The sequence below is a fragment of the Odocoileus virginianus genome, chromosome 3 (assembly GCF_023699985.2).
Source record: "Odocoileus virginianus isolate 20LAN1187 ecotype Illinois chromosome 3, Ovbor_1.2, whole genome shotgun sequence".
In the NCBI taxonomy this organism is placed as follows: domain Eukaryota; kingdom Metazoa; phylum Chordata; class Mammalia; order Artiodactyla; family Cervidae; genus Odocoileus; species Odocoileus virginianus.
The window spans coordinates 792,734-819,984 of record NC_069676.1 but is presented as its reverse complement, the minus strand read 5'-3'; the positions used below and the strand labels follow the sequence as shown (position 1 = coordinate 819,984).

General features: G+C 48.0%; 1 protein-coding gene across 3 annotated transcripts in view; it reads right to left on the bottom strand.

Moving 5' to 3' along the window:
• Positions 1–27,251, bottom strand: part of RASGEF1C (RasGEF domain family member 1C) — a 104,917-nt gene that overhangs the window by 15,766 nt on the left and 61,900 nt on the right. For all 3 annotated transcript variants that reach the window (XR_011485349.1, XM_070460536.1, XM_070460530.1), the window contains exons 2-6: positions 18,735–18,917; positions 18,425–18,547; positions 17,186–17,323; positions 10,200–10,400; positions 9,222–9,296 (exon numbers count right to left, since the gene is read on the bottom strand). Coding sequence is in view for 2 of the 3 variants with exons in the window: in XM_070460536.1 (XP_070316637.1) it covers positions 9,222–9,296; positions 10,200–10,400; positions 17,186–17,323; positions 18,425–18,547; positions 18,735–18,911 (714 nt within the window). In the remaining variant the exon portion in view is untranslated. The remainder of the gene's footprint in view (positions 1–9,221; positions 9,297–10,199; positions 10,401–17,185; positions 17,324–18,424; positions 18,548–18,734; positions 18,918–27,251) is intronic.

The window sequence follows — 27,251 nt, the reverse complement described above, 5'->3', positions numbered from 1 at the left end:
TTAAAAAAGTCAGCCATCATCATTATAGATGATCTCAGAAATGTTGAAACCTCAAAACCATCCACAAATATCAATGATTTGACATATCCTTCTAGTTATATTTTCTATACACCTAAAGATGTAACTTAATGTATGTATATATCATATACCCCTACACACAATTAACGCTCATTATGCATACATTTCGTGTTTGCTTCCTAAACTTTCACTTCATTTGTAACCTCCAAATTCATCCTCACGTCACTTCTTGGTCCCTCGTGGACATGCGCGGAGCGGAAGGCCTCTGTCACCCAGTGCACCTGAGTGCTCCCGGCTGAGGCTGGGCTGATGCCCTGACTTCTGGTTTCAGCTTCTGTACTGTAAACAAGTGTCCTTTTTCTAATCTATTTAGTGTCAGTTTTTGCATTTTTGTGATATTTGTTGGTGATTTCACTGGTCAAAGTGGCCCCAAGCACAGAGATGGAACCCTCAGCAGAGTGCTGCTGTGCAATCTCGGTCTTGTGTTCCTGAGCACACGAAGGCTGACATGTGCGCTAAGGAAAAAAATGTGTCTGAGGAGCTTCATTCAGACGTGCGTTGTAGTACTGTTGGCTATGAATTCAGTGTTACTGTATCAACAATATAACGTCTCAGTAAGCAGACACAAATCAAGGTTATGTATTGACTGGTTGATGAAAAAGCTGTGATGAGAGGCTCGCAAGGAAACTAATCTTATATTTTCCTTAGGAGTAAGGACTCAGTATTTGCCACTTCAGTGTTCATGATGACTATAGGATATAAGGATGGCAAATAATGAGGATTAATCTTATGTATGTATGTTTCTATCTATAAGTATATATATTTCCATGTTTTCCCACATGAACCTTCTCATGTGCTATCAAATAGCTTTTAGAAACATATTTAAAAAATGGAAGCATAATTTTATAAATCCACTGTATAAGTGTATCACAATTTCAGAGAATCCAAAAGAAGCAAAGAAAGAAAAAAGAATAGGTAAAGAAGGCAAGGCACAACAGAAGACAGTAAAAACAAGTCCATACACATCAGAAATTACTCTATATGGATTTGTTTAGTCACTAATTTAAAAAAATCCAACAACCTGCTATTTTCAAGAGCTACATCCCAAACACACGGATATAAATAAAAATAGAAAAATACGCATGATAAATATCACATATCTATCCTAATATTGGACAAAATAGACTTTAAGGCAAAAAAAAGACTCTAAGGCAAGAAGCATTAAAAGAGTTTCAAGGGTAACTACATAAAGATAAATTTTTTGACTTATTGAGAATATAGCATGAGTTTAAATTTGTCTGCACCTAAGTAAAGTAATGCTCAAAATTCTCCAAGCCAGGCTTCAGCAATACATGAACCATGAAATTCGAGATGTTCAAACTGGTTTTAGAAAAGGCAGAGGAACCAGAGATCAAACTGCCAACATCCACTGGATCATTGAAAAAGCAAGAGAGTTCCAGAAAAACATCTATTTCTGCTTTATTGACTACACAAAAGCCTTTGACTGTGTGGATCACAATAAACTGTGGAAAATTCTGAAAGAGATGGGAATATCAGACCACCTGATCTGCCTCTTGAGAAATCTATATGCAGGTCAGGAAGCAACAGTTAAGAACTGGACATGGAACAACAGACTGGTTCCAAATAGGAAAAGGAGTGCGTCAAGGCTGTATATTATCACCCTGCTTATTTAACTTATATGCAGAGTACATCATGAGAAATGCTGGGCTGGATGAAGCACAAGCTGGAATCAAGATTGCCGGGAGAAGTATCAATAACCTCAGATATGCAGATGATACCACCCTTATGGCAGAAAGTGAAGAGGAACTAAAAAGCCTCTTGATGGAAGTGAAAGAGGAGAGTGAAAAAGTTGGCTTAAAGCTCAACATTCAGAAAACTAAGATCATGGCATCCTGTCCCATCACTTCATGGGAAATAGATGGGGAAACAGTGGAAACAGTGTCAGACTTTATTTTGGGGGGCTCCAAAATCACTGCAGATGGTGATTGCAGCCATGAAATTAAAATATGCTTACTCCTTGGAAGGAAAGTTATGACCAACCTAGACAGCATATTAAAAAGCAGAGACATTACTTTGCCAACAAAGGTCTGTCTTGTCAAGGCTATGGTTTTTCCAGTGGTCATGTATAGACGTGAGAGTTGGACTGTGAAGAAAGCTGAGTGCCGAAGAATTGATGCTTTTGAACTGTGGTGTTGGAGAAGACTCTTGAGAGTCCCTTGGACTGCAAGGAGATCCAACCAGTCCATCCTGAAGGAGATCAGTCCTGGGTGTTCATTGGAAGGACTGATGCTGAAGCTGAAACTCCAACACTTTGGCCACCTCATGTGAAGAGCTGACTGATTGGAAAAGACCCTGATGCTGGGAGGGATTGGGGGCAGGAGGAGAAGGGGACAACAGAGGATGAGATGGCTGGATGGCATCACTGACCCAATGGGCATGACTCTGAGTAAACTCCGGGAGTTGGTGATGGACAGGGAGGCCTGGCGTGCTGCGATTCATGGGGTCGCAAAGAGTCAGACACGACTGAGCGACTGAACTGAACTTAACTGAATAGCATAGCTTCAAAATATGAAGGCAGAAATAATCCAAAAATGTAAATTCCTTATAAGGAGGGAATTAAGAACACCTATTCATTAAAAGACACAATAATGAGAATGAAAGGCAGAGCAATCAACCAGGGGAAGAAAATCTGCAGTACATCCAACTGACAAGGGATAATTAACTAGTACATATTTTAAATACTCACACAAAACTCTTAAAAATCCTTAAGAAAAAAAGACAAATCAGTAATAGAAAACTGAAGAAAAATTAGGGCATTTCATAGAAGAGAAAACAAGAAGGTCCAAACCGCATGAAAAGATGCTCCATTTAACAGTTTGACAAAAATTAAAGTTTGAAGACTTGAAGTGTCAATGAGGCTGTGAAGCAAGAATAACTCCCTGGTGGCAGTGTAAATGGAAACAGCCTCACTTGGCATCACCTGGTAAGGCTGACCATCTGTTTACCCTGTGACTGACACAGGGTAGGCAGTGATTCCTTTCATAGTGATTCCTTTCACAGGTATATCCTAGAGCAACACTTCAAAGTGTTGTCCCTGGACTCCTGGGGGTCTCCAGGACCCTTTCAGGAGGTCCACAAGGGCAAACCTATCTTCATATTCATAAATATTACTGCCTTTTCACTGTCATAACATTTGCACTGATACATAATAGAATGATGGGTAAAGTTACTGCTTCCTTAGCCTGCACTGAATCAGAATCCCCAAATGATACCATTGTGTTCTTCACTAGTACTCACATAAAAGAAAAAGTGAGTGTGACTTAAGAATGTTCTTGGGGACATAAACTTCAGTTTATGCTTTATTAAATCTCAACCCTTGAGTGCATGTCTTTTTCATATTCTGTGTGACAGGACGGGAGTGCCGTCATCTGTGGGTATCCTCAGGTGAATGGTTCCACCACCGCTCTTGGACACCAAAATCTGAGGATGCTCAAGTTCCTTACGTAAAGTGGCATAGTATTTGCATAAACTCATGCACATTCTCCTGTATACTTTAAATCACCTCTAGTTTACTTATAATACCCAATACAATGTAAAAACTGTGTAAATAGTGGCCTGGTACACAGCAGATTTAAGTTTTGCTTTTTTAGAACATGCTTGAACTTTAATTTTTTCCAATATTTTTAATCTGAGAGGTGGAAGCTGCGGTTGCAGAAGCCGCAGGTATGCAGTGAGGACGGTACACACAGGTCTCACGGTACTCTCATGGAAGCGCGCTGGTGCACCCGGCGCGAGCTGACCTTTACCCACGGGGCACCATTCTTACCTGAAAAAAGACTGACCCACTATGGTTATTCACATTTCAGTATTTGGCTGATACTGCCTTTAAAATCAGTTAAAATCATCCTGTAACTTCAAGGAAAACAATTGATAGTATTTGTTGCCAAGGATAAAATTCAAGTTTTCAAGAGAAAATTGGGGACCTAAAAAACACACATCTGCCTCTGCAGCTTGACAGCTTCCCAATACTTCAGAACTTATTTGGATGATATTAGTAGTGAATATATACATGAATATTATTTTAAAATATCATCTAATGAAATATGTCAACATTCAGAAGAAGATCTGCTTGATTAGCTGAACCCATATTTTCCAAAATGCATGTCAAAATCATGCATGGGCAAAAAGATCCGTTCATGATGTGTGGTTTAGCTCTTTGTGTCCAACTCTTTGTGACCCCATGGACAGCAGCCTGCCAAGCTCCTCTGTCCATGGGATTTTCCAGGCAAGAATACTGAAGTGAGTTGTCATTTCAAGATGGACCAATGACTTTAATGTGATAAGTTCAGATTCCAAACTACAATTAATTGTAAAAAATTATCCCTTGTTGAGTTTTAGTGTAGTATCAAAGAAGAATATTCACAATTACTTGAAAAGGCCGTAATATACTCCTTCCTTTTCCAACAACATATTTGTGTGAGGAAGTTGTATTTTCAATCAATATAATGTTAGGTCAAGAGATTGAATGAAAATTGAGATAATTCAGCAGTCTTCTATTGTCAGTCATTAGAGAGATTTTTTTTTTCAAATAGCTATGAAAGAAGAGAAGCGAAAGGCAAAGCAGATAAGGAAAGATGTACCCATTTGAATGCAGAGTTCCAAAGAATAGCAAGGAGAGATAAGAAAGCCTTCCTCAGTGATCAATGCAAAGAAATAGAGGAAAACAATAGAATGGGAAAGACTAGAGATCTAGTTCAAGAAAATTAGAGATACCAAGGGAACATTTCATGTAAAAATGGGCACAATAAAGGACAGAAATGGTATGGACCTAACAGAAGTAGAAGATATTAAGAAGAGGTGGCAAGAATACACAGAAGAACTACACAGAAAAGATCTTCATGACACAGATAATCATGATGGCATGATCACTCACCTAGAGCCAGATATCCTGGAATGCGAAGTCAAGCGGGGCTTAGGAGGCACCACTACGAGCAAAGTTAATGCAGGTAATGGAATTCCAGTTGAGCTATTTCAAAACGTAAAAGATGATGCTGTGAAAGTGCTGCACTCCATATACAAGCAAATTTGGAAAACTCAGCGGTGGCCACAGGACTGGAAAAGATCAGTTTTCATTCCAATCCCAAAGAAAGGCAATGCCAAAGAATGCTCAAACTAGCACACAATTGCACTCATCTCACACGCTAGTAAAGTAATGCTCAAAATTCTCCAAGCCAGGCTTCAACAGTACGTGAACTGTAAACTTCCAGATGTTCAAGCTGGATTTAGAAAAGGCAGAGGAACCAGAGATCAGATTGCCAACATCTGCTGGATCATCAAAAAGGCAAGAGAGTTTCAGAAAAACATCTATTTCTGCTTTATTGACTATGCCAAAGCCTTTGACTGTGTGGATCACAATAAACTGTGGAAAATCCTTCAAGAGATGGGAACACCAGACCACCTGACCTGCCTCCTGAGAAATCTGTATGCAGGTCAGGAAGCAACAGTTAGAACTGGACATGGAACAACAGACTGGTTCCAAATAGGAAAAGGAGTGCGTCAAGGCTGTATATTGTCACCCTGCTTATTTAACTTATATGCAGAGTACATCATGAGAAATGCTGGGCTGGATGAAGCACAAGCTGGAATCAAGATTTCCGGGAGAAATATCAATAACCTCAGATATGCAGATGACACCACACTATGGCAGAAAGTGAAGAAGAACTAAAAAGCCTCTTGATGAAAGTGAAAGAGGAGAGTGAAAAAGTTGGCTTAAAGCTCATCATTCAGAAAACTAAGATCATGGCATCTGGTCCCATCACTTCATGGCAAATAGATGGGGAAACAGTGGAAACAGTCACAGACAACTTTTTGGAGCTCCAAAATCACTGCAGGTGGTGATTGCAGCCATGAAATTAAAAGACGCTTACTCCTTGGAAGGAAAGTTATGACCAGCATAGACAGCATATTAAAAAGCAGAGACATTACTTTGCCAACAAAGGTCCATCTATTCAAAGCTATGGTTTTTCCAGTGATCAGGTATGGATGTGAGAGTTGGACTATAAAGAAAAGCTGAACACCAAAGAATTGATGCTTTTGGACTGTGGTATTGGAGAAGACTCTTGAGAGTTCCTTGGACAGCTGGGAGATCCAACCAGTCCATCCTAAAGGAAATCAGTCCTGAATATTGATTGGAAGGACTGATGCTGAAGCTGCAATTCCAATACTTTCACCACCTGATGTGAAGAGCTGACTCATTTGAAAAGACCCTGATGCTGGGAAAGATTTAAGGCAGGAGGAGAAGGGGATGACAGAGGGTGATATGGTTGGATGGCATCACCGACTCAATGGACATGCATTTGAGTGAACTCGGGGAGTTGGTGATGGACAGGGAGGCCTGGTGTGCTGCAGTCCATGGGTCATAAAGAGTTGGATACGACTGAACGAATGAACTCAACTGAGAGAAATTTTTAAAAATAGTGTAAAGCAATATCACTCATTAATTTTTTTGGAAAATAGAGTTATTTTTCATAAGATATGTAACTTATTAAGATATAATGGATTATTATGACTTTGAATAAACATTTTTTAAAGTTATTGGTCTTATAGGCTAATATAATAAATGTTGTTTAGTTGCTAAGTGTTGTCTAACTCTTTGCAACCCCATGGGCTGTAACCCACCAGGCCCCTCACTCCATGGGATTTCCCAGGCAAGAATACTGGAGTGGGTTGCCATTTCCTTCTCCAAGGGATCTTCTTGACCCAGGGATCAAACCCATGTCTCCTGTATTGACAGGCAGATTTTTTACCTCTGAGCCACAGGGCAGCCCAATATAGTAAATACAGGTAGCTCTTATGACAATAAGCTGCCTACATATGAACCTGCAAGTTGTGAACCTTCAACGATGTGAATGTGCGTTCCATCAACACCAGACATGAGCGAGTGGCAGCTTGCCCTCCATCTCCTGTGGCTGTTTCTCCTTCAGTTCCAGCATCTCCCACCTCCTCTCCCTTCCCCAGCAGCCCCCGTATGCCAGTGCTGTACTGTCCTGTGAGTTTCAAAGTACTGTCCTGTAAGACTTAAGATGTTTTCCCTATTTTTCTGTTTGTTTTTTATGTATTATTTGTGTGAAAAGTAGTACAAACCTCTTACAGCAGGGTACTATTAGCCAATTGTATTAGTTGGCTGTGTAGGCTAACTTTGCTGGACTTATGAACAAACTGGACTTATGAATGTGCTCTCAAAATGGAAGTCATTCGTATGTAGGGAACTTTCTGTAATTAATCTACATAACCAAAAGTTCTTTGGGGTCCTCCATAATTTTTAAGACTGAAAGCTGTCCTGGGACTAAACTACTTGACAGCAGATGCTCTAGAAACAAATGTACCCACATACATAGGAAATGTATAAGAATGTTCATAGCAGCAATATCTATAATAGCTGAGAGGCTAGAACACAGAAATGTTCATTTACAGTAGAGTGGGTAAACAATCATGATGCTTTTCACAATAAAAAATAATACTTGGAAATGGCCCAAACCCCAAACAAAACAAAACAGAAAAACAAACAACCCACTAAGAGCAGCAAAGTCTCCCCGCTCCTGCTCCCAGGTCCATGATGAGCTGCTCAGAGTACCGTTGTTCCTAGAGATTGTCCACACATACATACAAGCAGGTGTGTATTATGTGTCCTTTGTTACACTGATGGTCACATGCTCTTTGACACTGCTCTTTACTTTTTCATCTCTCAACAATGGATCTTTGGCAAATATTCCATCCTTGCTGTGTCCTTTGCTTAGTCAGTCAGTTGTGTCTGACTCTTTGTGGCCACATGGACTGTAGCCCACCAGGCTCCTCTGCCCATGGGGATTCTCCAGGCCAGGATACTGGAGTGGGTTGCCATTCCCTCCTCCAGGGGATCTTCCCAACCCAGGGATCGAGCCCAGGTCTCCCTCATTGCAGGCAGATTCTTTACCATCTGAGCAAGCAGGGAGGCCCAAGAAAGTGTTAGCCATGTCCAACTCTTTGCACCCCCAAGGACTATAGCCTGCCAAGCTCCTCTGTCCATGTAATTGTCTAGGCAAGAATACTGGAGTGGGTATTCCCATCTCCAGGGGATCTTCCCAACACAGGGACTGAACCCAGATCTCCTGCACTGCTAGAAGATTCTTCACCGTCTGAGCCACCAGACACCATGTCCTTCATTACATTCTTACAGACGCTCTTATTCTAACCGTTGCACAGCCTTCTATGTATGGGTGTATTACAATATTTAGTCGAATCCCTGTGGATGGTAAGGTAGTTTGCTTCCAGCCTTTGGTCATAAAACACAGAAAAATATCCCAGATATCTCTGTGTGTACACCTTTGTGTATACACATGTGTGTATATACCTGTAGGATAAACTGTTAGGTGTGAAAAGTCGGGGTCCAGAGTGTACATTTCAAGTGTTGGTTCTATTGCCAAGTTGCTCTCCAAAGTGGCTGTGCCAATTTCACCCCCTACCAGCCGTTTGTGAGACTACTCCTTTCCCTACACACCCGCACAGCCCCACAATGTTTAATCTCTGCTTATCCTGGAGGCGAAATGCAATTGTACATTTAGTTTGTGCTTCTTTTATTAGGTGCCAGGGAAGAAGACATAATATTTCCAGTTCTGCTTCAGAGTTAACTCCTTGATAAACACCAGGTAGACTGATGAATGGGCTCTCAGAGAGAGGGGCAGGCTCTGAAATTCGGAGTGTAATCCGCCTTCGAAGGGAAGAGCGTGTGCCCTGAACTTCTTGGACAGCATGCATCGGCCTGCGTTCCCCAAGTGGCCACTAGAGGGCATCGGCGCCCACCACGACACACCGGGAGGGCACACCCGGGGTCTTGTAGCAGCCTTGGTGTGAACCTCCACCCTCTAACCCACCCAGGGCTTTGGATGGTGGACTGCCCCCGACCCTCGCTGGGTGGCTGACCCTGTCAGACTCATCCCGCCCTCCCAGGCTTCCCTGGGACTCAGGGCTGCTGGGATGTGCCAGCCTTAGGCTAGTGGCATGGGTGGAATGGGCACGTCTCCGCCAAGCCCATCTGCTCTGTTCCGGGCCCCTCTGGAGCTGGCTGAGCTGGTGCTCTGGGAATCCCACAGAGGGACTCGTGGGTAGGGGTCCCTGCCTGGACAGTCCATCCACGGGCCTTCTACCTTTGTGCTGGCCAGAGGGTCCTTGTTCACAAAAGCCTGGACAAACTCCTCAGGTCCAATGTGCCGCAGCTGTTCCTGCAGCAGAGAGAGAAGAGGGGTCAGGAAAAGGAGAAAGGGATGTCCGCTGGCCGCCTGGCATGGGCCCAATGCCCTTCTCACGGGGGGTCCATAGCCCTGTCCCAGGTTGTCAGAGCTCAGCACCATCCCGAAGGTGTCAGCCCCTCCCTTCCTATGCCCAGGGGCTGCTGCATTTCACAGGGGCAGGGGCAGCGTCTCCATAGGGAGTGCTCGTGGGGTGAGATACCTAGGAAGCCAGGCTCAAAACTGGGTCATCGCAATGATCCGCTCCCTCTAGGGTAGGCCTGGGGGCTCAGAGCATGGGGTCTGGCTCAGAAACGAATCCTGGCTCTGCTCCTTCTGCTGTGTGACTTGTGGCAAATCACTTAAACTAAAGCTCTGGGCTCTAGCTTCCTCATTTGTGAAAGGAGAATAATAATAATACCCACCTGGCCGGGTGGTGGGAAGATGAAATGAGAGTGAATATAAGTCTTGACCATAAAGGCTGTTTGCGCTTCTCTGGAAAGCTTGGGTGGGTTGCAGTGGCTGTGTGAGTCCTGGATGGGGAAAACTGAGACCTGGGCGGGGAAAGTGCTAGCTGTGGGGCTGATTACACACCTGGTGGTGTCAGAGCCAGGATATGAACCTCATTCCTCTGTCTGAGGCCTGGACTCAGACAGGCCAGAGGTCAAAGTCAGGCAAGGTTGGTACCTGCAGCCCTTCTATTCCTCGCCCCAGGCATGGGGAGAGACTGCTCCAGAGTCAGGGCCCTCTGCAGATGCCGGGGTGGCCCTGAAGGGATGGGTTCAGACCCCGGGTTAGGCTGAGATGAGATGCGGGACCAGATGGGGGAGGGGTGGCCGGCTACGCTCAGCATTCCAGGCTCTGGGTCTGGGTGGAGGGTGGCGTGGGCCTGCTCACCAGCTCCACGTGGGTCAGCTGCTGAGCCAGCATGTAGGGGTCGCTGCAGATGCCAAGGAGCTCCCTGTGGATGGAGGCTGGAGGCTTGGTCCTGTAGGAGACGGGCTTGTTGGTGCCCAGCAGGTTTTCCGGTCCCTGGCCCAGGGCTGCCAGCTTCTGGCGTAGAGCCTGCAGAAGCTGATGCATCCTCTTTCTGTATGCCTGGAGTGGGGTGGGGACGGTGCTCAGGCTGGGAAACCCACCTTCGCATTGCATAGCAATGTCTGAGACAGGACGGCTTCCCAGCTGACATGGATGGGCTACTCCTAGGTGTACCTGTACCTGCTCCCACCCTGTAGCAGGACCCAACTCAGGACAGGCTGGGGTTGGGGCTCACAGTCAAGGTTGGCTGGGGCAAAGGCCGCCGGATCGCTGGTGGGAGCTGAGTCGAGCACACTTCAGGGAGGATGACTGGGGTGCAAAGCAGCCCGAGTTGTCTAGGTGGGCTGGGCACTGCCAGGGAGTGGAGGAAGGGAGGCGTGGGACAGGCCCTTCCCTGGATGCTAGCCTTTTGCTTGGCTTTAATAGGTGTCCCTTCCTGTCTCCCAGGCCTAGCTTAGAGAGGCCTTCCTTTCCCAGCCTTCTGTCCATCCTCTGCCCCGTGCACTCTTCTCCAGCTCACCCCACGTGACTTCCTTGTGGGACCACTGTAGGAGATGAGTGCGGTTGTTTACTTCCCTGCAGTGATAGCTCGGCAGCAGCAGGGAATCGGAGTTGACCTGTGATAGAGCTCTGGGCATGCAGCGGGCACCTGATAACCATTTACTGTAGCAACAGGGCCCCTCACCATGCAGTTCAAATGCCCTGGGCTTGGTGCAGGAATCACCCTCCCACCCCACAGCGAAACCGATTATTGCCCCTCAGAGACCACTATTTCCAAGGAAGGCACCTCAGGCTAGCTGGGTTTACGGAGCAAGATGTCCTCACCTTCCCAAAGGCTGTCAATAACCCACAGATCAGCCCCCCAATTTGTCAGCAAATGGCTCCCCCAGAGGTAGATTCAACCCCTTGAGCCAGGAGCTGGCCTGGGAGCATCAGTGGGCATCTGGGGTCTGGACTCCCGGGAGCAAAAAGGTGTCAGGCAGGCAGGTGGGGTTTCCAGTGGGGCCTGGTCCCAGATGCCTCAGGAGAAGGTTGTGAATAGTCAGCACTGCTAGGTCATTTCCAATAGGAAAAATGCATGTTCTTCATACGCACCATCCCAGAGGCATTTTGCAGGTGGGCAGCAGGGTGTAGGGCTTGCCTGGGGACCTCGGCATTCCCTTAAGTCTCTGACGGGGCTCAGAGGAGCACTGAGGCCCACCCTTGTTGGAGATGGTGTCCCCACAATTTATGAAAGTGCTTCTCTGTGGCGTGGCCAGGACAGCTTTGGTTGAGCCCTCAGGACACACGGAGCCTGATCCTGAACCCAAACCCTAATGCTGACCCTGACTCCCAGAGTCGTGAGGGACAGACCAAGAAGGCACCCAGTGTGTGGGTGAGCTGAGGTCTGACTTCCCTTTGTTGCCAGTGGAAGGAACACCCCACTCTCAACTCGAAAATGAAAGTTGCTCAGTTGTGTCCAACTCTTTGTGACCCCATGGACTATACAGACCATGGGATACTGCAGGCCAGAATACTGGAGTAGGTAGCTGTTCCCTCCTCTAGGGGATCTTCGTAACCGAGGGATCGAAGCCAGGTCTGCTGCATTGCAGGAAGATTCTTTACCAGCTGAGCCACGAGGGAAGCCCAAGAATACTGGGGTGGGTAGCCTATCCCTTCTCCAGTGGATCTTCCCGACCCAGGAATCGAACCGGGGTCTCCTGCATTGCAGGCGGATTCTTTCCCAACTGAGCTGTCAGGGCTGTATCCCAAAGTATGCTTACCGCACATGCTGCCTCCCAGGTTTTCATCTGAGTGTCAGGAAGACAGCGAGTCACGTCCAGCCAGAGTCAGCCCCAGAACACACATTGGTCACCAGCGAGCCCCTACACCTCCACCACCCCCCCCCCATCTCTCCGCTACTCAGTCTGGAGGGGGCTACACTGGCTGTCGAGTTCCTGTATCTCCCACTCAGCCCTCCACCAGCCCACCTGACTGCACTCATCACCAGGCTGACCCTCGCTGTCACTGAGGACCTGCTGTCATGAGAGCCAGGGCGCCGTTTCTCAGGCAGCGTCTGCCTCGGCTCCCCAGCTCTCCTGCCTTGGGCCGTCCACGGGCTTGTTGGTCTGCCCTGTGGCTGCATGCTGCGCTCCTCCTGCCTCATCTCCTCCTCTCTTGATCATCCTCTGTACTTCACTCCTGGGTTTTCTGGCTCACCTCCAGAGTGTCGTTTAGCACGGACACTGTATGGACAGTGTGTGGACAGAGTTCTCCTCTGATCACTAGAGCCACATGGGTAAGGGGCTACCTGGACCAGACACATGCCATCAGAAGTCATGCTATCCCCCACAGGGCTGCCCCCGGTCTCAGGCGCCCGGCTGGGAGCCATCCTCAACCACCGCCCTCAGGCCGCTCCAGACCATCAGCAGCCCTCTTGATTTTGCTTGCTTCTCTCTCCGTGTCTCCCACCCCAGTGTATGTGGTGGAGGCCACAGTTGTTTCCCTGATGGCTGCAGCCGCCTCCTCGGTGGGCCCCGTGCATTCCCGCCAGCCTCTGTCCACTCCACCCTGCCGCAAGAGCGTTCTGTTCCAAACACACATCTAACCATTGCACCCTCCTCCCCTAAAGTTTTGCAAAGACGAAAGCCCGACGTGGCTCGGGGTCCTGAGGTCAGCTCTGGCCATGCTGAGTGGCCTCCGTGTGGCCTTGCTCCTCCTGTCTGTGCTCCAGACACAGGCCACCCCCACCCCAACCCACCGTCTCTCCTGCCCCACAGCCAAGGCAGGACCTGTACAGCCTTCTTCCTCCAAGCTGCGTTCCCTTCCTTCATAGCCCCTGCCCAACCCTCTCACTGGAGAACCAGCTCCATGAAGGCCATGCTGGGTCTCTCTTTGCTGGTGCCCAGAATGAACAGGAGGGACCCACACACATGACCGGATTGGACAAACCGGCCTCCACCTGCTTCTCGTCAGTCAGCCTCTCCAAGGCAGACTGCAGAGCCTACTGAAGTCAAGGATGAAGTACCTCTGTGGCTATAGTTTGAAAGCGCCGCGCACTGCCCCTATTTTTAAAAATATGCAAACAATTTAGCAGGACTTGTTTTTATAGAACCCATATTCACTCCAAATTGCCACTTACTGTGTGCTAATTCATTTAAAAATTTTCTAGTGGTGTTAACCTCAAGCTTATCTGTTGGTTTTTTTTTTTTTTTTTTTTTTTTTGGTGAATCTTCCAAATGTGGGGAGGGCATCTGACCCTGTCTCATTTGCTCAGTGATCTCTACCCCTTGTGGACGCAGGCTGTGTGATCTTGGTGAACGCAGGCAGGCCCGGGGAACTACCCCTGAGAAAGCCCAGGCGTTCCGTGTCGCTGCTGGTGCCCACATCTGGAGCGCCGGGCCGCCCTGCCGCCTCAGCTCCCCCAGGGGCGGAGGGCAGGGGCCGGACTGTTTTCTCTGTCGTTCTCAGAGCAGGCATCAGCGTGGAGGTTGCCGTGGCAGGGTGGCCTGGGTGAGGGGCAGCGCTCCCCAGGTGCTTTCAAGTTCTCCTGGACGCAGTGTTCTGTGATTAGGGTCGGTTTCCATCCAGACAAGTAAAGACCCTTGTTTTCTAAAGTTCCTGAAATTCCCTCCTGAGCGAGCCCGTGGCCGATGTCCAGCAGCACAGGCAGGGGCTCTGCACCCATCGCCAGCTTGTTGTCTCAGTCGGCGGCCGCCACCCGCGCCCCTGGGGAGCCAGCAGACAGCCGTGTGAGTCGGGGAGCAAGGCTGGTGGCCGAGAGGGCTGCCCGGCCAGTCTCCTCCGAGGGGCCCAGTGCGTGCGGCCAGGGGACTGCTGTCTCCCGCCCTGTCTCTCTCACCAGGTCTCCGACCCTCTAGGCCTCCCTGGGGGTCCCCGGTCTCTTCCAGCGTTGGCATCGCCAAAAGGTGAAACGTCTGAGCCCAGCCTCTAGAGGGGGCACGGGAGCCACCGTCGAAGGCCGGGTCTCCCGCCCGGCGGAGGGGGGCCCGAAGCCGGAGCAGCTCAGACTCCACAGGCACCAAGAGGGCCTCCTCAGAGCCCCTCCAGCCCCGCGTCCCCGGCTACCGAGAGGTGGTGGGGGCACAGGGAGACCGTGAGGCTTCCAGGACGTGGCAGGGCTCAGGCAGAAAGAGAACGGCGTCACCGCTCACAGCCGCTTTGACGGGGAAGCCCCGCTCCCCTCCGGCCCGTCCTTCCTCCTTCAGATCCCGAAAAGCGCCGTTTTCCTCACCGCCCTGCGAGGGAGGGATCGTCATCTTCCCTCTCACAGAGAACACTTTGAGGCCCAGAGAGGTTAGGGAACTAGCCCCGAGACACACACAGCTCTGAAGACACCTGTGTTCTTCCCACTGTTCTGTGCGCTATACTTCATGTCGTTTGATCCTGTCATCTCTGTACCAGAAATCTTTTACAAGATGATTCCGAAATGTTTTTGGAGCAAAATATATAATATCTATGATTTAAAAAAAAAAAAACATTTGGACGGAGGAGGAAGTGTGTGAAAGAAGAGAAGAAACAAGTTTGGCCAAATGTTGATAACTGATGAATCTAGGCGGTGAGCACACAGGAGTTCACGGTTACTACTATCTATATTTGTATATGTGTGAAAAGTTCCATAACAAAGCTTCATAGAAGTTAGGAATAATCCCCATGTGCCTGGATTTTGGAAAGAATTTGTTCCTCATCATAGCTTACTGAAATACAAGCGCAGGTGACTGCAGGGACTCTGCCTCAGGCTTGTGTGGTGGGAACAGTTACCAGCTCCATTTGACTGATGAGGAAACTGACATTTGGAGAGGGGACGCGCCTCGCCCAAAGTCACAGCGCTGTGGTCTCAGAAGGTCTGACCCGGACCTCACGTTCTGAGTCCTGTGGGTCCTGACTTACCAGAGCTCACCAGTTCCTTTCTCAGCTGAGCCTGAGCCTGTGCTGGGGAAGGAGCAGCCTACAGGCTGCCTGAAGCACCAGGAAAGGGAAGTAACGTCTACTGCACATCCCCCTGAAGTAAGTGCTTTCCAGAGAAGGGCAGTGTGGGACTCACAAAGACAGATGGGGCATCCCTGGCCTCTGCCTGGCTGGGTAGCATGGGGACTAGGGAATCTCAGTTCCGGGTTACATCACTTAGCAAAACTAACTGGATTCCACGGGAAGGGATGAGAACTTCCCTAAACAAGTTATTCAGCTCTGAAAATCCACACCTGGTGGATGACTGCTTTCAATAGCCCATTCACAGGTCTTGGCTGTGTCTTATTTTCATCCACTTGGTGGTTCGAAAAGATTTCCCAGCATGGTCCCGACAGATCCTTGAGGGCGTAGTCAGGAGGCACTGATTCTCAAAGAAACAAGCCCAGGACTTACACCTGTCCCAACCCCCTGTGTCCAGAATGGCAGGGTTTGCCTCTGAAATGTCTCTGCCAGCGGCAGAGACAGGCCTGACAAGGGCAGATAATCCATTTTGTCAATGGCATAGACTTCACACTGCTTGAAGGTCTACTGTTGGGGGGTGGAGATAAAGCAGAGGACTGGGCTCTCATCCCCCTACAAACCCTCTACTCCATCCATCCATCCACCATCTCTGTATCCATCTATTTTCCACCCATCTGTGATGCCCACCTCCCCTTTTATAAAGTCACCCACAGATGCATCAATTCATTTATCTCTCCTTCCTCCCTCCCTCCATCCTAACATTTGTCCTCATCCATCTACCCACTCATCCATGCATCCATCCACCCACCCACCCACCTCCACATCCATCTTCTCACCCACCCATCCACACCCATCCACCTATCCATTCACCCACCCACCCATCCATCTGTTCATCCATCTACCCACTCACTAGTTATCATTCTGCCTTTCTCCTTCACTTCTTTCCATCAGTCTTCCACAGCCACTTATCCTATTAATCTCCCTGCCTACCCAACTGCCCAAACATCTCTCTTCCCCGCTCCAGTCACCCATCAAAGTAGCCAACTATGTAGCAAATCAGTCAGTCAGCATTCCCCCTTCCTGCTTCCTTCTCCTAATCCATCCAGTCATCTAATCATCCAGAGCCTTCCCTGAACCTGTTGCTTGCTGCACCTAAGCCAAGTGTAGTAATCAATCCCCAGATGGATCAAGGGATGCAGAGGAGGAGATGACCTTCATCTCATCAAGCTCTCAGAACAACTAACTTGCCTGCTCTGTCTCTGAAACGACCCCAGGGCAGGGCCTCCCTTTCTGAGCCTCACTGGGCCTTGGCTTTTGCAGCTTCCTGTTGCTCAGCCTGCCTTAGCAGTTTTCCCTTGGCTCTTGCTGGCTCTGGGTGCAGACCCACTCTGGGGCTATCAACTTGCCACATTCGGTTTCTTCCCAAGACAAGCGACATGCAGTCCCTGCTCAGTCTTCTCACCCAATCCTGGGAGGTAGGGAGTTTTGTTCCTCTTTCACCTTTAAGTGCCTTCCCCAGAGTAATGAGCTGGGAGAACAGGGCAAGGTGTGGGGTGCAGAGGCACCTGATGCCCCGTACACAGGCTGCCTCCCAAGCCCCTGGGGAAGAGGGTTCTGCCAAGCCAGGCTGCTGGGCCACTGACCTGACCAGGCAGCTGTTAAGAGCCCTTCGCTTGCCATGTGATGAGACCAGGACAGGAGAGAGCTCAAGAGACCAGGTCTGGACCTAGAGGCCTGATTTCCCTGCCAGCTCTGCCAGTGCCCGGTTCTCTGATGGGGCAGGAAGGGGCTGATTTCAGAGGGGCCCCAGGGTGCGGGTGGGGAGATGAGGGCACAGAGGCCAGCCTGGGAACAGGCTTGGGAAGCAGGTGTGAGGGTGGAGACAGGCTGAGAGGACTCTGGTCTGGCTTGCCCACCTCGTCACAGGGGGCGATGCGGCCCACCACGTCCTTCAGGTGACCGATGGTTGACTCCTCCTGGAAGTCCCGCGGAAATGTCTCTGTCCACTCGGCCAACAGCTGCAGCAGTTTGGGGCCAAACTTCCGGACCCGGGCCTGCAAGGCAAGCCAAGGGTCGTCTGCATTTGGTGAGGGATGCATGGGAGGTGGGTGGTCGCAGCGGCCACTGCCTCAGCCACGCACTGTGCGTGTGGCTGCCCCAGGGGCAGCAGCGACGGCCGGGGGAGGTGGGCCTCTCCTTCCTCTGTCCCAGGAGACAGACGGGGCGTGGGGGCTGACCACGGAGAGCGGAGGGGGACAGACACATGTTTGGAATGGGGGTCTTCTCTTACTCATAATTGCCAGTCATCCTATCTCCCTTTCTGTGGTGACCGCATCTCAGTTCGCCTGTGGGGGCCCCCTCTCCCCCGTTTCCAGCTGGCCCTATCCCAGGGCTTCAGGAACATCCCAGATAAGTGCCGGCCAGTCAGGGCATGGCATTGGCCCACAGAGGGGCATGCTGCCTAAGCTAAGCCAATGAGATCAGGATCTTTATTGGAATCCTCCTCCCATAGGATTGGGAAGGGCAGACCAGGACCCTGCATCCACAGAGGCCAGCTGTCACCAGGCAGAGAGAGTCTGGCCCAGAGGAAAACAAAGCAAGCGGTCTTAGGGAGAAAGACCACTTGATGTTTGAGCGCCTGGAGCCAGCAGTAGCTCGAGACTGCAGTTATGTGAGCCCGTGCAGTCCCTCGGCCTTAGGTCAGCTGGAATCAGGTTTCCGTCACTGGACAGTGGGACCCTCCTGACTCGTGTGTAGATAGACAGTCGCAGCCCATGGGATACAGTGAGGGACAGAGGAAAGGATGGGGGGCACTGAGGGAAGGCTGAGCCATCAGCGGACCGGCAGAAGGAAGGATGGAGCAGAAGATGCAGGGGGGCAGGCAGCGCAGCAGGCACTGCAGGACCACCCCCGGCCACGGATGGGGCTCGCCTCATGATCCTCTGGGGGCCCAGGTCTGGGCTGTTGAGACCCTGGAAGACAGCACTGGGGTTAAAGACTCTGACTCTGCCCTTCTGGCTCTGGGCTTCAGACAAGTCAGAACCCCCTGGCAGGTGAATAGGGGCAATCTCTGCCTATCCAAGATAGAGATTCACAAGGGCATGTCAGGGGAGAGCCGCGCACTCAGAGGCCCGCTACCCGGCCCTGCCGCTCACCTTGTCCAGCACTGGCTTGTCCAGCTGCTGCTGCTCGATACACAAGTGGCAGACCCGGGCCAGGAGCTCCTGGGGCTCGATGAAGAGGCGAGAGCTCAGCAGGAAGGTGAAGATGTAGGCTTTCTGGGGGGACACAGCAGAAAGGCAGCACATGTTCACAAGTCCCAGGAGCATGTGCCTGCCAGGGAGGATGTGCCTGCCAGCCCTGGCACCCCCAGGCCCAGCCAGCCCCAGCTCTGCCGTCTCCCCCTGGCATGGTGGAACAGAGCCCATTTTGCTACCCCTCCTCCCCACAGGGTGGATCACCCACCTCAGGGTAGTAGTCGGTGGTGGGCACCAGGTGCTGGATCAGGGTGTCCAGGGAGGCTGAGGACAGAGCTCCATCCAGGAGGGGCTGCCCAGCCTGCTCGCCGTCCGTGGGCTCGCTGGGGGGTGGGCCGAGGCTGCCCGGGGTGACCATGTCGGATGCGCTGAGTGTCCGGGGCATGCCCACCTGCAATGGCAAGGTGGCAGTTGGATCTGCTGGTCTGCCAGGATCCCTGGCTGGGCAGGCCCTGCCTCCCATAGGCACTTCTGTGCCCACTCGAGCCCAGTGATCACGTCTTGGGAGGTCTGCCAGGGATGGCAGCCCCCCAAGCCACTGCATCCCCCAGGAGCCATCTCTGTTTCATTATCAGTCCTAGCCGTTTAGGGATTGACTGCTTCCAGTGTCGAGTCTTACAGTGAAGGTTCTTTTTGACCAGGCTTAGACCATCAGCATATTTGCCGTGCTGTTGGCCACAAGAATGAATCAGAGGCGGACCTGATCCTAACGAGAGGGTTCAGATGCAATCCCTATAACTTGTGTGCCGCTTGAAAGCTCTTTCCCCCAGGTCCCCGAGCTGATCAATGGCACTGTTGGGCCATCTTGTCCCTCAAGGAGCCAGGAAAGCACGTTCCTGAGTTCAGCGGCCGCGGCCTGGATCCTGCTGTGCCTGAAGCTGCTCTGCGGACTGCTCCGTAACCTGGGCGTGTTTGAGCTTCTCAGGTGCAGCCTCCACAGCTTGGCCTTCCAGGCCCTTTGCGATGAGAGCCCAGTGACCTGTGCAGCTGTCTCCTAATGCAGGAAGGCTTTCCCATCATCTTCAATCCTCCGTTCCCTCTGGACATGGCTGAAAGCTTCCCTGCAGCGACCCCGTCAAGGCTGGGCCTGACTTCTGGTGGACATCAGAAGCCTCTCCTTGTCAGCACTGCGGAGTGCTTGGGGTGCAGCCAGCACCTGGTGCAAAGTCTCCAGCCAGACCTCCTTCAGGTGAGGGCAGAACAGGCACGTCTTCTGATCCAGTACTAAGTCAAGGGCCCGGCCTGCAGCAGGGGCCCATCCGTGAGAGTGCAGTGGACAGCGCTTCCTCTCTCAGGCTCTACATATATCCCTGTTGAGCAGTCTTCCTGAATGAAGCCTTTGGGGCAGATGTGGGAACAAGTCCTGGCCAAGCCAGTGACTGACTAATCATCCCCCATGTGACATTCAAGTTGCCCCCACAGTCTTAACTGTGGAGTCCTGCAGGCTCACTCCAGGGGCCTTCCAGGGATTCATCTCCCCATCACCCTGCTCGCCTTAGCCTGGATACCCCCACGGCAGACCTGGCCCCAGTCTGTTTCTGACTTCTGTCCTCTGGGTGACCTGGCCCTGAAAGCAGAGTCAGGAGGACTTGGAGAGTCCAAGCTGAGGCTGGGTGCCAGAAGGAGCCCCACAGAGGGCTGTCCTGAGGGCACACAGTATGGGGGTGCAGGGGCTGGTGGTGTGGGAACCAGTGGCGACAGCAGCCTGGGCAGCCTCAGCTTGATTTCACCTTTCCAGCAAAGCTGTGGGTGTTCAGTTTTCAGCTGATGAAACTAAACATTTCACAAAACTGTCTCCTGTCCCTCAGTGGGGAAGCAGCCGCACATGTGGATACATGGGGACTGCCAGTGCTCAGTGGGGTATGCTGGTCAGCTCTGGGGTGGTGCCGCCTCTGCCCCTCACGCAAAGCCCGAAACTGGAGCCCAGTTCCACTAGATATTAATAGAACCCTTTTGAGGCCAGCAAGATTTGCTTTCTCCTGCCAGACACCTGGGATCTTCTCCCTGTAACCTGTTGCAAATTCCAATTAGAAACAACATCTCTGGCTCCTGGGTGGCCAGTCTACAAGACCCATTCTGCTGGTCCCACCCCTAGCACTGGTCGTTGGCATAAAAAGGCCTCCATAAATGGAACTGTGAAGAACCCATGGAAGAAATGTGTGCAGCTGGTTAGTGCAGTGAGTCCAGGGGACAGGAGAAGAGATGCTCTCTCAAGCATCCTTTCCTGAGTGGGCACGGGGTCTGGCCTGACCAAGGGGACAGAGGGAGAGGACACCCCTAGAAAGTGACCCTGAAAAGTGCCTTTGTGCCCTGAGAACAGGAAGAGAATCTCTCCTCTTCCATTTATGGAGAGGAACCGGTGAAGTAAGTACACAGAGCACTCAGCACAGTACCTGGCATGGAGAAGAAAGGACCACCAAGGTCAGTCCTCCCCATGGCACCCACCACCTGCAGGGGCCTAGAACACAATGTGAGTAATAATTCCAAATGCTAATGGAGATCTGTGCCGGAAAGCCTTGTCAACAGTACTCCTGTGCTTCGCCAGGCTGTCCAAGCTGGCTGTGGCCTAACGGCCCTCTGTCCTGCTCATCCAGCTTTGTGGCTGGTGCTCCTGAAACCAGCTATCAGTAGCTGCTGGGGATTATCCTTGTGGCAGGTCACAACTTCAAATCAGAGTCACTTCTGCCTTTGCTTTCTTGTGTAGGAGACATTTACACGTTTACATATTTGAATTCCAATCTTTCTTCCTTCTCTTCCATTGTATCTTTTTCAAAAATTGTTAAGCATATAGTTTTTTTTTGCTTAATGTAAAATTTACCATTTAAACTATTTTTTTTTTGCTTTTTAAAACAATTTTCCTAAAATATAATTCACATACCATAGAGTTCACTCACTCATTGAACAGTTCAGTGTTTTTAATATATTCACACAGTTGTCCAACCATCACCACAAGCTAATTTTAGAATACTTTTGCCACTCTCAGAAAAGAAACCCTCATCCCCTCAGCAGTCACTAGGTAATCAGCCACAAGCTGGTGGTCATCAAACAGCCACTAATCTACTTCCTTTTTCTCTACAATGTAGTAATCAAAAAACGCTCCAGGAAGTCTGGGTCCAGTGGTGTCACTGGTGTGCATGGGTGCTAAGTCGCTTCAGTCGTGTCTGACCCCTTGCAACCCCAACTGCAGTCCGCCAGACGCCCCCGTCCACGGGATTCTACAGGCAAGAATTCTGGAGTGGGTTGCCATGTCCCACTCCAGGGGGTCTTCCTGACTCAGGGATCAAACCCATGTCTCTTCTGTCTCCTGCTTTGGGAGGCGGGTCCTTTTTTTGTTCCCCAGTTAACTATTCTGAAGTGTACACTTCAGTGGCATTAACCATTTAATTGTTCAATCATCACCACTATCCATTTCTAGGAAATTTCCCACTTCTCCAAATAAACCTCTGTGTCCATTAAGCAATAACTCCCCATTCTCCACTCCCTCCAGGCCTTGGTCATCACCATTCTACTTTCTTCTCTAAGAATTTGACTATTCTAGCTACCTGTATAAATGGATTCATATAGTATTTGTCTTTCTGGAAGGCAGCTATGCTCCCCACTATACCACCAAACTGCCCAGCAGTATTTGTCCTATTGGGACTGACTTATTTCACTTAGCAAGAGGTCTTCAAGGTTCATTCATGTTGTAGCATGTGTCAGAATTTCCTTTCTTTTTATGGCTGGATATTTATAATGTATTCCACTGTATACTTGTACTATATTTTCTTTATCACCCTCACCCTCACTCTCACCGTAACCCTGACTCTCATCCATCAGTGGATATTTGGGTGGCTTCCCACTTTGTCACTCTGTTTTCCACAGCAGGTGTCCATTTTACATTCCTACCAGCAATGCAAAATCAAAGGGTTCCAATTACTCTGCCAAGTCGCTTCAGTCGTGTCCGACTCTGTGTGACCCCATAGACAGCAGCCCACCAGGATCTGCCATCCCTGGGATTCTCCAGGCAAGAACACTGGAGTGGGTTGCCATTTCCTTCTCCAATGCATGAAAGTGAAAAGGGAAAGTGAAGTCGCTCAGTCGTGTCCAACTCCTAGCGACCCCATGGACTGCAGTCTACCAGGCTCCTCTGTCCATGGGATTTTCTAGGCAAGAGTACTGGAGTGGGTTGCCATTGCCTTCTCCTCCAATTTCTCTACACCCATGCTAATATCAATTTTCTTTATTTTTGATGGCAGCCACCATTAGGGTATGAAATGCCATCTTACCATGGTTTTGATGTTTATTTCCCTAAGGATCAATGATGCTGAACACCTTTTCATGTGCCTATTGGCCATTCATATACATCTTCCTCGGAGAAATGTCCAAATTCTCGGCTGATCTTTGTATGAAGCTTTTTGTTGTTGTTGTTCACTTTGAAGAGTTCTTTATATATTTCGGATATTAATACCTCATTAGTTTTGTGTTTTACAAATATTTTCCTCTATTATGTGGGTTGCCTTTTTACTCTGGCGACAGTGTTCTTTGATGCACCACAGTTTTTCATTTGGATGAAGTCCAGTTCATCTATTTTTCTCTTTTGTTGCCTGTGCCTTTGATGTCATATATAGGAAATGATTGCCAAATGCAAGGTCAAGAAGTTTTTCCCGAGTGTTCTCTTCTAAGAGTTCTATAGTTTCAGCTCTTATGTTTAGGTCTTTTATTCATTTTGCATTAATTTTTGTACATGGTGTTGGAAAAGGGTCCAACTTTATTGTTTGACATTAATTGATTACTGTATTAATTGATTAATGTATTACATTAATTGATTTTAATATGTTGAGTCATCTTTTAATTCTAAGAATAAATCCCATTGGGTCCTTCTAATATGTTGCTGAATTCAATTTGCTAGTATGTTGTAGAGGATTTTTGCATCAATGTTCATGAGAAGTATTGGTCTAAAGTTTTCTTTTTTTGCAGTGTCTTTGTCTTTCTTTCACATCAGAAAGATGCTGCTCTCATAGAATGAGAAAGTGTACTCTCCTCTTTTTAAGAAAAGTTTGAGGAGGATTGGTGTTAATTCTTCTTTAAATGTTTGGTAGAAATCATCAGTGAAGCCATCAGCTCCAGGACTTTTCTTTGCCAGAAGGATTTTGATTACTGATTCAATCTCCTTATTAATTATTGGTTATTTAGATTTTCTTTGTGATTCAATCTTGGTAGGTTTTGTGTTTCTAGGAATTTGTACATTTCATTGAGTTTATCCAATTTGTTTTCATACAATTGTTTACAGTACTTCCTAACACACCTTTTTTATTTCTGTGGAATTGAAAGTAATGTCCCCACTTTCACTTCTAACTAATAATTGAGTAATTTCCTTTTTTATTGTCAATCTAGTTAAATGCTTGCCATTTCTGTTCATCTTTTTGAAGAGACAACCTTTGGTCTCATTGATTTTTCTGTAATTGTTTTCTATTCCATATTTTATTTATTTAGTCTCTGATCTTCATAAACTCCTTCATTCTGCTAGATTTGGGTTTAGATTGCTCTTCTTTTTCTAGTTTCTGATGGATAGCTGTGCTGTATATTGAATTCTTGGTTGGCAATGTTTTTACTGTCAGAGCTTGGACTCTATCAACCCACTGCTTTCTGGCCTTCAAGGTTTCTGATGAGAAATCTGAAAATAATCTTTTTGAGGGTCTCTTATAGGTGGCAATTTGCTCTCTCAATGCTTTCAATATTCTGTTTGTCTTATCTTTCACTATTTGTTTACAATGTGTCTCATCGTGTGTCTCTTTGAGTGTATTTTACTTGGAGTTTATTGAACTCCTTGAACATTTATATTCATGTTTTTCATCAAATTTGGGGTTTTCAGCCATCATTTCTTCAAATAATCTCTGTGCTCCTTTATCTCTCTTTATCTCTCTTCCTGGGAGTCTCACAATGTGTATGTCTGCTTATTTCTGTCCCCCAGGCTCCTTCAGCTCTGTTCACTTTTCTTCAGTATTTTTCCTTTATTTCCTTTAGCTCTTAAGACTCAGTAATCTCAATCATCCTATCTTCAAGTACACCGATTTTTCTATCTGTTCAAATCTGCTTTGGAATGTATCTAGTGAATTTTTTTATTTCAGGTACTGTACTTTTCTGCTCCAAAACTTCTTTTGGTTCTTTTTTATGTTTTCCATTTCTTTATTGATATTTCTGTTTTGTTTCTGCATAGTTTTCTTAACTGGTCACCTCATCTTTGTCTAATAAGTCTATCATCTTGTCTTTCTCAGGGATGGTTTGTGTTGATTTTTTTATCCTTTCAATGGTCCATTTCTTTGTATGCCTTATGATTTTTTATTTCTTGTTGAAAACTGGATGTTTGAGTCTTACAATGTAGTAACTGAAATCTGGAAATCAGATTTCCCCAGGGTTTCCTGTTTGGTTTGTTTTTTTAATTTCTTCACAGTGCCTTTGTGCTGGGATCAGCCTAGTGTGTAAGATTAAGATCTAAAATTTTGGGTCTTTTTGAACCTGCACTTTTCTACAGGCATGTACAGTAACTTTAAAAATTCTCCCCTACATGTGGCTGCTTTTATTAAGCAACAAATAAAAAGTCCTAATCCTTGAATGTCTGGCTCCCAAAAGGGGAATATGAGAAAAAAGAAGGGAGGGGTAACCAGGCTCTGGCTCTTTATATTCCCTGAAGCCTATTGTTTATGTTGGCTTGCTTCTGCATCTGTGCCTCCATGATCAGAAGCAATAAGCATAAAAGTTCAGGTCCCCAATATTTGGAGACCAAGGGCTTTATTGCCCACCCTGGCTCCCATAAACCATGCACAAACTGCTCGCCACCGGCACAGCTGTCTGCCATGAGGCTGAAGGGTGGAGGACACTGTTAGCATATTCAGACCTGAAACTGACCAAAATTAATTAAGACTCACAGTTTAAGTCTTCCTCTTGGAGTTGCAAGCCTTTAAATAGACTCCAGAGTGTGAAAATAATTACATTAGACAGATTAGGTCAGCTTTACTGTCATACAGCTGGAGATGGGATCCTGGTACTTCCTATGCCACTATCTTCCCCAATGTCCCCCCATTATATCTTTAATTGAGTATTGCTAGTGGGTTTTGTATATGGATTTTTATACCTCATTAATTCTAATAGTCTTGGATTTTCCAGAAACCAACCGTGGAAAAAACCCCAACAAAAACAATACTAGTGGGAATAGACATCTTATATTGTTCCATTGCTCCATCAAGGCCATGTGAGCTCTGGGACAGAGATGAGGCCCCTTGTAGGATGATGCTCCTAATCCCCTTACAGCTTTTTGGGAGGGTTTGGGGTCACACAGTCCCTGAATCTGTGTGCATCCTGAAAGCCCCAGGCCTCCTCTTCCCCTGCGAGGAGCTCTTGCCACCCATGGGGGTGGGTGGGAGGGAGGCTTGCGAGGGCGGGGATATATGTATACTTAAAGACTTAAATTGAAGAAAGTAGGGAAAACCACTAGACCATTCAGGTATGACCTAAATCAAATCCCTTATGACTATACAGTGGAAGTCAGAAATAGATTTAAGGGACTAGATCTGATAGAGTGCCTGATGAACTATGGATGGAGGTTTGTGACATTGTACAGGAGATAGGGATCAAGACCATCCCCATGGAAAAGAAATGCAAAAAGGCAAAATGGTTGTCTGAGGAGGCATTACAAATAGCTGTGAAAAGAAGAGAAGCAAAAAGCAAAGGAGAAAAGGAAAGATATTCCCATTTTAATGCAGAGTTCCAAAGAACAGACAGGAGAGATAAGAAAGCCTTCCTCAACGATCAATGCAAAGAAATTGAGGAAAACAACAGAATGGGAAAGACTAGAGATCTCTTCAAGAAAATCAGAGACACCAAGGGAACATTTCATGCAAAGATGAGTTCGATAAAATGGTATGGACCTAACAGAAGCAGAAGATATTAAGAAGAGGTGGCAAGAATACACAGAAGAACTGTACAAAAAAGATCTTCACGACCCAGATAATCACGATGGTGTGATCACTCACCTAGAGCCAGACACCCTGGAATGTGAAGTCAAGTGGGCCTTAGAAAGCATCACTACAAACAAAGCTAGTGGAGGTGATGGAATTCCGGTTGAGCTATTTCATATCCTGAAAGATGATGCTGTGAAAGTGCTTCACTCAATATGCCAGCAAATTTGGAAAACTCAGCAGTGGCCACAGGACTGGAAAAGGTCAGTTTTCATTCCGATCCCAAAGAAAGGCAGTCTCAAAGAATGCTCAAACTACTGCACAATTGCGCTCATCTCACACACTAGTAAAGTAATGCTCAAAATTCTCCAAGCCAGTCTTCAGCAATATGTGAACCATGAACTTCCAGATGTTCAAGCTGGTTTTAGAAAAGGCAGAGGAACCAGAGATCAAATTGCCACCATCCGCAGGATCATCGAAAAAGCAAGAGAGTTCCAGAAAAACATCTATTTCTGCTTTATTGAAATGCCTTTGACTGTGTAGATCACAAAAAACTGTGGAAAATTCTGAAAGAGATGGGCATACCGGACCACCTGACCTGCCTCTTGAGAAACCTGTATGCAGGTCAGGAAGCAACAGTTAGAAGTGGACATGGAACAACAGACTGGTTCCAAATAGGAAAAGGAATACGTCAGGGCTGTATATTGTCACCCTGCTTATTTAACTTATATGCAGAGTACATCATGAGAAACGCTGGGCTGGACGTAGCACAAGCTGGAATCCAAATTGCC